Raw genomic sequence first — 13065 nt, 5'->3', positions numbered from 1 at the left:
CCAAATAAGTTTAAGAAGATACTGACAAATATTTTGATTTGCACCTAACTAAATGTAACCGTTTTGAAAGACCTTACTAAAAGTTGAAGGACAGAACAAAGAACACAGTGATATGTTCATCCAAATCACCGCTCACACAGTTAGGGAACAAACATCGTGGTGAAGCTCAGTACCAGTCTTTTGTGTGCTGACTTTAGGAATAAAAAAAGTCAGAAGTGAAACCAGAACATGGCAACAGGCTGGGACTACAGGAGTGATCAGAGCTGACTGCTTGATGTCAAAGTTGATTGAGGCAGACATGCAAAACCAACATCCAACGCCTGGGTCCAAAGTGTTCACATAACCTCACTTCCTACCTCTTCCTTGCGAAGGTATTTGTTTACTGGAAAGGAACAACTGAACTGCAAATGAACAATCTTAACAACAGCTATACAGACAGTGGAATTAACTCAGGTGGGGGAAACTGTGTCCTTACATACATTTCTTGCGCCTCCCACAAAAGTGCCGTTTTTGCCGCCGCTCAGAATTGCGATGATGGTGGGTCTCTTGAAAAACATGATTGTGAGTATCCACTTCCCTTTGCCTCTCATCATTCACAGTTACCTCATTATCAAATGCCAGCTGAGGCTCAGTAGATCTCTTATACAGTACATGAGGGCGGTGACCGTGAGGAGCAGAGAAGTTGTGCTTAAGTGCAATATTTGGAGGTAGTGGTTTCAGCAAGTAATCAGCTTCCTGCGTCCTTATCAAGCCAGACTAGAAAGACAAAACACAATTAAAAGAGAGAACAGTGGCTTCAGATTGTCCTTCAGAAGATACTCCTTCCTTTTAGATATTTTCCTTTCCCACGCTAAGCTCCTAAACAAATCTTAATTTGTACAGCAGGTTTTTTAGACAACAGAGGTCCTTTGTAAACTTAACAATCAGGATCTGAAAACTAAAAAATCATTCTAGGGAGATGCACATTCCTTTCTCCGGATCAAATCCATCCTCTCCCCTCTCTTCCAAATTTCCTTCAGAATTTTAATAATAATTTAATTAAATCTTAACATTACATATACACTGATGCTAACTGTGCTTGGCAATGCTGGAGTTTTTTTTTTTTTTTTTTTTTTTGTGTAAACCAGAAACTGGAAACAGCCTCTGGGATCGATTCTCAAATCTTAGTTAAGTGGGGACATTAGCCTGGAGTAAACATAATGTTGCAGGACACCTGGAGTACCCACAGACTCATACAGACCTCCCTCTTCCCCTGTTGTGCAAATATTCACCCCCCAGTTTTAGGGCTAACTATAGGAATTGTTTACATGGGTGGTGCTGTGGTCTAAACCACTGAGCCTAGGGCTTGCCGATTGGAAGGTTGGTGGTTCGAATCCCCGCAACAGGGTGAGCTCCCGTTGCTCAGTCCCAGCTCCTGCCAACCTAGCAGTTCGAAAGTATGTCAAAGTGCAAGCAGATAAATAGATACCACTCTGGCAGGAAGGTAAACGGCGTTTCCGTGTGCTGCTCTGGTTCACCAGAAGCGACTTAGTCATGCTGGCCACATGACCCGGAAGCTGTCTGCAGACAAACGCTGGCTCCCTCGGCCAGTAAAGCGAGATGAGCGCTGCAACCCCAGAGTCGTTCGCGACTGGACTTAACGGTCAGGGGTCCCTTTACCTTTACCAGGGAAATTGTAGCAAACAATTCATACAGAGATTCTAAAATGGAATTCGTCACAGCACTAGAAACCCTACTAAAGGGAACAATTTTAATTTGGCAAAGCCAGAGGCTGGGTGAGCTAATAGTCTTTCCCACCACTATGATTTTATATTTCCTACTGTAAGGCCAAGGGCTCATTTGCCCTCTGGGTCAAGCATGTAGTAGATCTCTGGGTCTCCAAAGGCTACCTCTGAAGGAACACCTCCTATGTGTTATTGTGTTGTCATATCAACTTACAAAACACTGCACAAAGGAGTGCCGTACTTTCTAGCGTTTTTTAAAAAAACTTCCCAGAGCATGGTAGCATGGAGGAAATCAGGGTAAAAGTAGAAAGTTTCATATGGGGGAGGGGTAGAGAACTAAATCAGGAACACCCAACTGGTGTTTGGGCCTGAAACCCATATTTCATCTGGAACAATTTTGAGAATGGGCACAGGGCTTCCTATATGCCCAGTGGTTCTGCAAATGACACAGCAGATGAGTAGCTGCGGACAAGGGCTTATCTACACTTTCTAGGCACACTCAATGCTTTAAAGCTTTGTGTATGAGTGCTCTCTCTTTCTCTCCCCCCCCCTTCCCAAAGCCTTCCCTGCCGAAACCTGCTCTTTACTGCTGAATTGGAGCAAATGGCAATTTGCAGAAAACTCGACTTGCCGTTTGTTGCACTTCAGCTTCAAAAAGCAGGTTTTTGTGGGGAAAGTTCTTATATATATTTATTTTTATTTATGATTTTCAGTTTTATACATTTCAATAACTTTACCATCATTTTAACATTTCAAAACTTGACTTCCCTGCCCCTCTTTCTGCAGTACCTTAAATTGATTTTTAAAAATATTTTCTGCATATCTAAATTAACTTAATTTGCTCATCTACTTTAAATATATACCCTTATAAAACTGCACGTTATTACAATAATCCTGCCAATGCTCTTTGTGGGGAAAGTTCTGGGGTGAAAAAAACCAGCACAGACCTGTGCCCAGAAAGAGTGGGGCAAAGGTAAGTTTGAGTGAAGTGGAACAAATTTACTACTGGTTTCGTCAAAGCTTTTCAGAGTGGAACCAAAGGGTTCAGCTCATCCTTACTCACAGCAAGATGAGAGAAAATCATGGATGACTGTTGGAAGCAAATTAACCCAGATATGCAAGATAAAAAAGATAGGTTATAGTTTGGGGAGTTGGGCATAAAGGCGGATGCCATAGCCACCAGGCCAATGGAGTACTTCGTGAGCATAATAAACTACACAACAGTATATAATTACTGCTTCTTCGAGGTCTAAATGCTAAGTGCTGAAGGAAGTGTGTGTTGTGCTCAGTGTTAGAGAAGATCCAAATAATTTCTAAAAGAGAACAGCCTTCATTGCTAACAATTAATTTCCCAACTTCTCAATGCAACATTTTATTTTATTTTCTCTGTGCAATTTGCAATTTGAAAACTTGCTTAATACTTGGTAATTTTTGGAAGGTGTTACACTAGTGCTGCCGTTCATTTTTTTCTCTTATGCCCCTGCACAGCTACCTATATATTTAGGCGGTGTGCAAAATGTGTTGACTCAAATATCAAGCGATGACTTGCACATATGGCTGTGCCATCAAAGGTTAAGGTAAAGGGACCCCTGACCATTAGGTCCAGTCATGGCCAACTCTGGGGTTGCGGCACTCATCTCGCTTTATTGGCCAAGGAAGCCGGCGTACAGCTTCCGGGCCATGTGGCCAGCATGACTAAGCTGCTTCTGGCGAACCAGAGCAGCGCACGGAAACGCCGTTTACCTTCCCGCCAGAGTGGTACCTGTTTATCTACTTGCACTTTGACGTGCTTTTGAACTGCTAGGTTGGCAGGAGCAGGGACCGAGCAATGGGAGCTCACCCCATCACAGGGATTCAAACTGCCAACCTTCTGATCGGCAAGCCCTAGGTTCTGTGGTTTAACCCACAGTGCCACCCGCGTCATCAAAGGTTAGCTACCGCCAAACAGTCCTATTACTCAGACTAGGAGAAGCTCCTCAACCTAGTGGCAGGAAAGGCAGGAAAGAAAACAAACCTTGCTGCCTCCATTGCATGCTCCTTGTGCAGAGTCTTTTACAGTCTGGCCCAGAACCAACAGCAGCTCACTGTGACTTGTTCACAAAACATTTTGAGGGGGAAAAATTGCTTGCATCCACCAGGATCTTGACTCTGCTGTTACAGCAGCTGAATCTTAAGGGGTGTCCAGAGGTCTACCCATAAGATGGCAGAGGTCAAGCAGTATCCTTCTCAAGGATTGCTTGACCCACAAAACCAGTGTCCTCCACTCTTTCTGCAGCCACTGCTTCCCCAGCTTCTGCCACCCAAGGATGCTCCCAACTTACCTCAGGGAGGAAGGAGACAGGAGTGGCTGCGAGTGCAGCAGAAATTAGAATTGGATCCAGCTCTTGGGCAGAGCTTTATTTTCCCCCTGAGGAGAGCATGGAGACTACATGTCACATCATTCCTAAGGGAAAGTGATGCTGTTCATAATAGTTACCGCAGAAGGAGGACTGTGCTGGTGGAAATGGACAGGAATAGCATCATCTTCCCACCAGGGATGCTGTGATGTGTAGCCTGAGCGCACTCTTTGGTGGGAAAGGAAGCTCTGCAGGGGAGCTGAGACAACCTCAGTCATCAATGGGGCCCCCTTCTACTCTGGGTAAGTTGGGAGGATAACTTGGCCGGGGGGTGGGGGAAGGTGGCCGAGACAACAAGCAGGAGGTCCACTGACCATGGCTGATTTATTTATTTAGCTAGTTAATTAGTTTATTTTTTATATCCTCTCCTTCCTCCATTCTTGAGCATAGGCCAGTTAACAGCACAAGATCACTAAATCAAACATAAAAATATAGTAAAACAGCAGCGAGAAATATCTACAGGTCCACACTCTGAATGCAATGCAGTTCCAGATCCAAGTGCCTTGACAAATAGGAACGTCTTCAGCCTGGGTTTTAAGATGTCAAGCACAGGGGCAGGCCAAGTGTCACCTGGAAGGGTTTTGCATTTGCTCGGTTAGAGGTTCACAAAGGATCCCTTTGAGGAAGCTCCTTCAAAGTAAACGAAGGGATGCTTGTGCATCCCTAAATCCCTCTTAGTAATTCAGTCTTATGCACTCAACTCAAGCAAGAGTAGTTTTCAGCTGACTGTTTTGAAGCTCCCAGTGGCTGGGAAGCAGTGGCTGACAAACAAACTTTGTCCATGAGTATGTGGAGATACTTTAGTCGTCCCAACCAAATTATTTGATGGTTACCTCCAAGACTGCACATCCCAACATGATGTCGGCAGGCTTTAATGTAAGCTTTGCAAAATGAATTATCTCCTTTAAGATAGGACCAAGGGCTGATTCCCACATGACACGATCACACGTTTTGATGATTTGCATGTGTGAATGAACCATAAGGAACTGCTTTATACAGAGTCAGGTAAACAGTCCACCTGACTTAGAATTCTGACCAACAGCAATTCTCCACATGTGTATTCACATGAACATGTGATAGAGGACATGTAATGGGATCTGAGTAAGTGCACCACTTCAGTAAGTTTTTATCTAAAACCTGAACATCTCTGAGTGGAAAAAAAAACAGATTTATGAAGTTACAGAAACTGCCTTTGGGTGGGGATGCGCCTTTAGGTCAAACAAGAGAAGATAACATCATCCCTGGCACTCTTGATGAACATCAAATTATTCAGCAGCAAAATATATTCAGTGAAATCATCTCTGCAGAAAATTAATGCCAGCTTCACTGAACTTTCAGTGTTTATGTACAGATCTCCATCCCACGTAGGGTGGGATTCACCCAACAAGGCATATGCAAGGACTTTTGCTTGAGAAATGGGGCTTTCCCCCCTGCATTTGGAGAACCCCCAGAACAGTGTATGGGAGGAGGGGGTTGTTCCCTCCTTAGCCAATATTCTACTCTAAGGGGCACTTCCAACATGATGGAGCAGCAAGCTTGTGTTTAAAACTGCCTGAAGACAAAGGGAGCCACAACCAATAATGGCTTCCTGGATTACCTGTTTTGATGTACTTGCATATACCACATTTGCACAACTTATGACACACCAGGCTGAGTGCAGCTCACAATGGCAGAATGAGTGAAGCAGGGATGGAAATAAACTGAGAGGAAAATGGCAGTTTTAAACAACAGCAGAGGTTTGAGTGAAGCAGGGATGGAAGGCTACTGGGGAGCTGTGTTTTTTTAAGCACCCGTTTTAACGAAAAGAAATAGCTTTTCACTGTTCTCAAACCTTGTTTTAAATTGCCACATCCTCGGTGTCACTGCCTGCTCGCTCTACTCAAAATCTACTGTTTATAATCCCAATTTTCACCCTCTCAGTGGTTCTCCCTTCTTGCTCCAGTTCTGTGGCCACTGCCATTTTAAAACCTGCCTTCACTTTTGCTCTCCTTCATGACCATGGCATTATGCAAATCCAGGTTTGTGATGAGACACTACATATCGTCCACTGGGAGCTGCGCTCTGACTTTCTTACAATAAACGCTCCCCATGAACAGAGGTTGGTGGGTGGAATTATAGCTTCCGCAAAATTATGCACAATATTATGATATATACTGTTTATGCTGATATGCTTGTTTTATGTATTTCTCACACACTCAACCACATACCTATGCAGTACATGTGGCAGTAAAATGTATGTTTGCCGGTACAATCTTCTTGTGAAATGTTTCATGCGTAAAAACGTATTTTAAAAAAACAACACAAAGTCTCCTCCTTTTGAAGCTTCCACAGATGTTTTCCTGCACATCCAACCTGAATTTCATTGTAACAATAGCTACAACATTTTGCATTTAATTTCCCCCCTCAGCTTGTTGGCAACTTTACTCACCAATCCTCCACATGTTGAAAGTGCTACAGATGAGTTTTTGTGCAATCGCAAGACACCTTGATAAAAGCAAAAGTCTTCTGCTGGGTATGTGTGTATTGACTTGGTTCTCCCCTTGCCCAGGGTCTGTATTGTAAATCCAGGTGCCACGAGAAAATCTGAAGTCTTCAGGTCAAGCTGGAAGTCATGGCCAAATCCATGGAAATGGAGGTGCAGCGAGTCAGTTTCTCCCTCAGATGCTTCTCTCTTCCTCCTTTCATGGTGTGCAACTCCATGACTTACATAAGCCCCATTTTGGTCTACTTCATATGCTGTCACAATAACATATTCTGTAAGCAATCAATGCATAGAGTCAGAACTTTCAGCAGCATGGAGGGCGGCAGGTGCAAATGCAAGTGTCTGCATGCATTTGCACCCACAAATTTCCTGTTGCAACCTGGCTACTGAAAAGGTCCCCTGGGAGGAGGGCTTGGTTGTTAAATTGCTCTGGGTAGCTCTATGAAAGGAAATAGGGGTCTCCTAAGAACTCTCAGAAGGGACGCGGGTGGCACTGTGGGTTAAACCACAGAGCCTAGGGCTTGTCGATCGGAAGGTTGGAGGTTCGAATCCCTGCAATTGGGTGAGCTCCCGTTGCTCAGTCCCTGCTCCTGCCAACCTAGCAGTTCGAAAGCACGTCAAAGTGCAAGTAGATAAATAGGTACTGCTCCTGTGGGAAGGTAAACGGTGTTTCCCTGCGCTGCTCTGGTTCGCCAGAAGCGGCTTAGTCATGCTAGGAAGCTGTACGCCGGAAGCTGTACGCCGGCTCCTTTGGCCAATAAAGTGAGATGAGCGCTGTAACCCCAGAGTCATCCATGACTGGACCTAATGGTCAGGGGTCCCTTTACCTTTACAAACTCTCAGCACCCACCACAAACTACAGTTAGGATTCTCTGAGGTGAGACTTGACTGTTGGTATGTTGCTGATTTAAATGTAGAGTGCAGAAGGGGACAGAGAGACCTCAAATCAGGGGTGGGAAAACTTCTGATCAATGGGTTTCATTAAATCCATCATGAGTCCAAATATGGCCCTTAAGGCCATCCCCCCAAAAAAAAACCATGACCAGCTGCCTCCACACCTGACATCACATGCTATGGGCAGGTAAGGGAGAAATGTAAAGTATTGCACTTGGGCAAAAAAAATGAGAGGCACAAATACAAGATGGGTGACACCTGGCTTGAGAGCAGTACATGTGAAAAGGATCTAGGAGTCTTGGTTGACCACAAACTTGACATGAGCCAACAGTGTGACGCGGCAGCTAAAAAAGCCAATGCAATTCTGGGCTGCATCAATAGGAGTATAGCATCTAGATCAAGGGAAGTAATAGTGCCACTGTATTCTGCTCTGGTCAGACCTCACCTGGAGTACTGTGTCCAGTTCTGGGCACCACAGTTCAAGAAGGACACTGACAAACTGGAACGGGTCCAGAGGAGGGCAACCAAAATGGTCAAAGGCCTGGAAACGATGCCTTATGAGGAACGGCTAAGGGAGCTGGGCATGTTTAGCCTGGAGAAGAGGAGGTTAAGGGGTGATATGATAGCCATGTTCAAATATATAAAAGGATGTCACATAGAGGAGGGAGAAAGGTTCTTTTGTGCTGCTCCAGAGAAGCGGACACGGAGCAATGGTTCCAAACTACAAGAAAGAAGATTCCACCTAAACATTAGGAAGAACTTCCTGACAGTAAGAGCTGTTCGACAGTGGAATTTGCTGCCAAGGAGTGTGGTGGAGTCTCCTTCTTTGGAGGTCTTTAAGCAGAGGCTTGACAACCATATGTCAGGAGTGCTCTGATGGTGTTTCCTGCTTGGCAGGGGGTTGGACTCGATGGCCCTTGTGGTCTCTTCCAATTCTATGATTCTATGATTCTAAGGACGTCACTCCAAAGGAACAATAGGAAGGCAGTTTCTTAACATGGAGGCTTGCTGACTGCCCTGACAGTGCTGCTGGGTTGGGCTCCACTAGAGAGCTGCTCATTCGGAATGCAGAGTGCTTTACAATCAGCTGCTCATCCTTTGCCTGCAGTGGTTTGATTTCACTGTGACATCAAGTGATTGATGGGTGGACCTATCAAAACTGGCCCAGGGGGTTGTGGGCTGGATCCAGTGTCCCACCCCTGCAGTAAATTGGGAGTTTTGTGGACATAGCCTTTTTGCATTCCTGCATAACACGATCCATTAATCCATTATCACAATTTTTTTTTTAAGCAGATTCATTTTCCTAGCGATTACAGACCTAGCATTTACGCTGCATTTCAAGGGTAGATGATGCAAACACATAACTTATTCTAATAGCAGTGAGGATGTGAGTAATCTTGTTGTGTTTAGGGCCCAGATAATCTTTACTAGATGCAACAGAGGGAAAGGGGAGAATTATATACACGACAGCTCCATCTTTGCCAGAAGCCATGTGTTCCATCTAGTTCCAACCTACAAAAGATAGCAGTTTCCCCAAAGCTGTTTAAATGCTATCTTGAGAACATCTCAAATAAAAGTCCTGATAAACTTAACGAGAAAGTTCCACTTGAATTCCAGGGAGACCTTTACTGAATGTTTCAGGCTACTAATGTTCACTATTCAGCACCCCCTGGTGTTTTCCTTCTTATCTCCACCAGCAGAACTTCTTTTAATACAGACTTGTAAATAGGCTCTCAAAAGTCACAGCCCTGCAACATTTTTCAAAAAAGACTTGCTCGCTCGCAGTGTTTGGTGGTGGCAGTGGCCTGGATGGCAGGCTCCCTGCCTCCTCGCCGATTGCTGAGACTGCAAGAAGAGGGTTTGCTCCTCCTGCATCCAGCTTCTAAGCTTAGCAGGCTGGTGATAGAGCCCCTTTGCTGCCAACCAACTACAGTCATACCTCGGGTTACAGCTGCATCAGGTTGCGTTTTTTCAGGTTATGGACCCGCCAAAACCCAGAAGTACTGGAACAGGTTACTTCCAGGTTTCGGCGGTCGCACATGCACAAAAGCGCTAAATCACGCTTTGTGCATGTCCAGAAGACCAAATCGCAACCCGCGCACGCGCAGACGCGCCGCTGCGGGTTGCGAACACTGCGGGTTGTGAACATGCATCCCACAAGGATCATGTTTGCAACCCGAGTGTCCACTGTATATTTATGCATGGTTACCTGGGGGTAAGTCCCATTCAACTCAGTGGGACTTACATAGACAAAGGGCTGTGCTGTCATTGTATGAATATAAACAGAAGCATGGTGCGTGTGAATAAGCCCAAGTACCCAATTAACACCCTGATCCAGATAGCTCAGTTGGTAGAGCATGTCACTCTAAATCTCAGGGCCATGGGGGTTCGAGCCCCATGTTGGGCAAGAAGAAGAAGAAGAAGAAGAAGAAGAAGAAGAAGAAGAAGAAGAAGAAGAAGTAGAAGTAGTAGTAGTTTGGATTTGATATCCCACTTTATCACTACCCGAAGGAGTCTCAAAGAGACTAACATTTTCCTTTCCCTTCCTCCCCCACAACAAACACTCTGTGAGGTGAGTGGGGCTGAGAGACTTCACAGAAGAGTGACTGGCCCAAGGTCACCCAGCAGCTGCATGTGAAGGAGCGGGGAAGCGAACCCGGTTCCCCAGATTACGAGTCCACCGCTCTGCAGGGGGTTGGACTAGATGACCCTCAGGGTCCCTTCCAATTCTATGATTCCATGTTAGGCAGGCATGAGGCCCATTTGCTCCATGTCTAGCAACAGAAAGACACCAGCCTGGCAGCTCTTTCCATCTGCTGCTGGTCCTTTTTGGTGTCTCTGCTGGATGGGAGAGAATGACCTTTGATTTGTGAGCATCAACCAGTATGGAAAATCCACGTGGCTGCCAGAGAATGGTAGAGGCAATCTGTGCCTTTCCTGGGAGCCTACAAGACTCCTCCATGGCGGCGGGGGGACGGGGACGGGAGCCTCCCAACATAGTTAACAAACTGAGATGCTGAAAGATGGGGGGGTCAAGCACTGCACATCTCTGTTGTGACCTTGCTGGGTTTCTATGAAAAGAGTGCCCCCACCCCCTGCCCAGAAACATAGGTGACTTGTCAGAGGAAGGGACAAACACTCCACCCATCTTCAGACAGCCTGCTCACTCACTCCCTCACCTGGGTGACCTTCCTAATCACCTATGGCAACCAGGTGAGTAGTTAAAAACAATTATGCTTTACTCATCATGTTGCTTTCTGACACTGTTACAGAACAGGGTAGTTCCAGTAGGGTACCGTATTTTCCGCTCTATAAGATGCACCAGACGACAAGACGCACCTCATTTTTGGAGGAGGAAAACAAGAACAAAAATATTCTGAATCTCAGAAGCCAGAACAGCAAGAGGGATCGCTGTGCAGTGAAAGCAGCGATCCCTCTTGCTGTTCTGGCTTCTGGGATAGCTGCGCAGCCTGCATTCGCTCCATAGGACGCGCACACATTTCCCCTTACTTTTTAGGAGGGAAAAAGTGAGTCTTATAGAGCAAAAAATACGGTATTTTGCATCTGGAAGTTTTGTAAGCCTAATAAAAACAAAGGCTGAACTTCCACCAGTCACAATCGTGAGGAAAGGGTACAGATTCTGCACCCCACAATATTTGGATTGTTAATGAGGCTCAATTCTGAGTGGAGCAACTCAGCAATTGGGCAGACCTTTCCTTCTGGGCTCCTCTCACCATGTAGTAAGTAAGACCTCACTGAGGGCAACAGTTACTCATTAGCTTGAATGTGTGTGGATGTGATTTCCTCACCCATTAAGTTATTATTCTTAGGTCTTATGTTGCAGGGCAGCAGCCACTCCAGATGGGAAGAAAGCCAGTTACAAATATATCAGTTTAATTTAAGAAAGCCACGCTAAAATAGCATATACATTTATGTGCCTGTGGAAATCCGTTAACGCCGATCAAAGCCAATGCATCAAGTATAGCCCATATTTCACAATCTCTGCTATTCCAGATATCAACATATTAATCAAAGAGTTTTCACTATTCATTTATAGAAAGCAGCAGGTTTTGTTTACAGCCCAGTCGTATGTTTTTGGAATTAAGATGTAATTGGGAGAAAGCCCTATTGGGCTCAGTGGGGCTTATTTCTCAGTAGACCTGCATTGGACATGTAGCCTACAACAGCCACAGAATCTAAACATTAGCAACACCTCTTTCAAAACACTTTTGTGATCCCAGGTGCATGAGTTATCAATCCTATTAATATGGGCAGAACCTCAATCAACCACTCCAAATAAAACCCTATGCACACCCACCTAGAGAAAGGTCCCATTGAACTCAATGGAGCTTACTTCACGGGAGGCATGCACAGGATTTCACCATGTGACTGCAATTCTATGCACCCTTATTCGGAAGCAAGTCTCCCTAAATACATGGAAACTCATTGACTTCTGAGTAAACAGGCATCGGGCTTTACAAGCCCGATTTCAGAAGAGCTCCTGAACATACACAGAGAATTATAAAGGAAGCCAAAGAGATCATTTCCATTAGACACCAGCCAACTCCCTTACAGGCTAATATAACCAATCAGAAGGGTTAATACAATATAGGATCTACTCTACTCACTTACCACTGTTGTCTGTGAACTCCAACAACTCAGAGTGCAAAGAGGAAAGGAGATCTGGGCTCCCAGCGGCTGCTTGAACAGCACATGTCACAGGTGCACCCTGGAAAAGCGAGGGGGTGGCAATAACAATAACAACAACAACAACAATAACAATAATAATGCTATTATTTATACCCCACCCTTCTGGATGGATATATACAAAGATTTAAGAAATATAGGCAAACGGGGAAAAGTTACAAGGAGCATAATTGATTTATGGACTCTCTGTATTGCAAAGTCCTTCTTAACGCCATCAGTATTATTTGGGGTGATCCTGCCGCGAAGATCACCGAATACTGGCTTTACTGCAGTTTGCAAGAGAGAAAGAGAGAGGCGGCTTTCGCACAGCTGTTCTGGGAGAACCTACCTGGAGCTGCGCTTGGAAGAGCAGCCAAAGCCACAGCCCCGCCAGGCTGCCGGACGGCATCCTCTCCCGCCAAGCGGAGCTCCGCAAACCACCCCTAGCGACGGAGCAGCCCGGGCGCCTGGCTCCTGTTTTGGAGAGGGAAGCGGAGCGCGCTGCCAGGGTGGCCGGGAGCCGCATGCCCCGGAGCGGCAGCCTAAAGCGCAGGCATGGCAGGAATGAGCGGAGCCCTCCTTCGCTTGGCTGCTGCGGGAGAGGGACGCCCAGCGGCTAAAAGGTGCCTCGTCGAGAGGGGCGGCGGGGGCGGCGGGCTGCGCGGGCGAGGCAGGAGGCGGCAGGTCGGGGCTGCGCGGCGCGCCAGGTGCGGCTCGCCATGGCCAGGCGCCCCAGCTGCGCTCCGGCGGCGGCAGCAGCAGCAGCCTCCGTTGGGCAGGGCGGGGGCAGCCGGCCGGCTTCTGCCGAGGGGGCAGCTCTCGCTGTCCCGCCCAGCACCTGCTGCTGCCTCTGCCGCCCCCCTACTCCTCCTCCCACGTAGAG

At 46.2% G+C, this 13065-nt stretch overlaps 1 protein-coding gene across 1 annotated transcript in view; it reads right to left on the bottom strand.

The window, feature by feature from the left end:
• Positions 1 to 12795, bottom strand: part of ADAMTS16 (ADAM metallopeptidase with thrombospondin type 1 motif 16) — an 89881-nt gene extending 77086 nt beyond the window's left edge. Inside the window, exons 1-4 of the mRNA XM_081872597.1 lie at positions 12532 to 12795; positions 12129 to 12225; positions 6549 to 6874; positions 480 to 756 (exon numbers count right to left, since the gene is read on the bottom strand). Of these exons, the coding sequence (XP_081728723.1) occupies positions 480 to 756; positions 6549 to 6874; positions 12129 to 12225; positions 12532 to 12708 (877 nt within the window). The 5' untranslated portion in view covers positions 12709 to 12795. The remainder of the gene's footprint in view (positions 1 to 479; positions 757 to 6548; positions 6875 to 12128; positions 12226 to 12531) is intronic.
• Between the last annotated feature and the right edge of the window lie 270 nt (positions 12796 to 13065).

This window comes from Podarcis erhardii, assembly GCF_964252035.2.
Source record: "Podarcis erhardii genome assembly, chromosome: 8".
Taxonomy (NCBI): Eukaryota; Metazoa; Chordata; class Lepidosauria; order Squamata; family Lacertidae; genus Podarcis; species Podarcis erhardii.
Note: the sequence above shows the minus strand (reverse complement) of the source record. Positions and strands in the feature narration are given on the sequence as shown.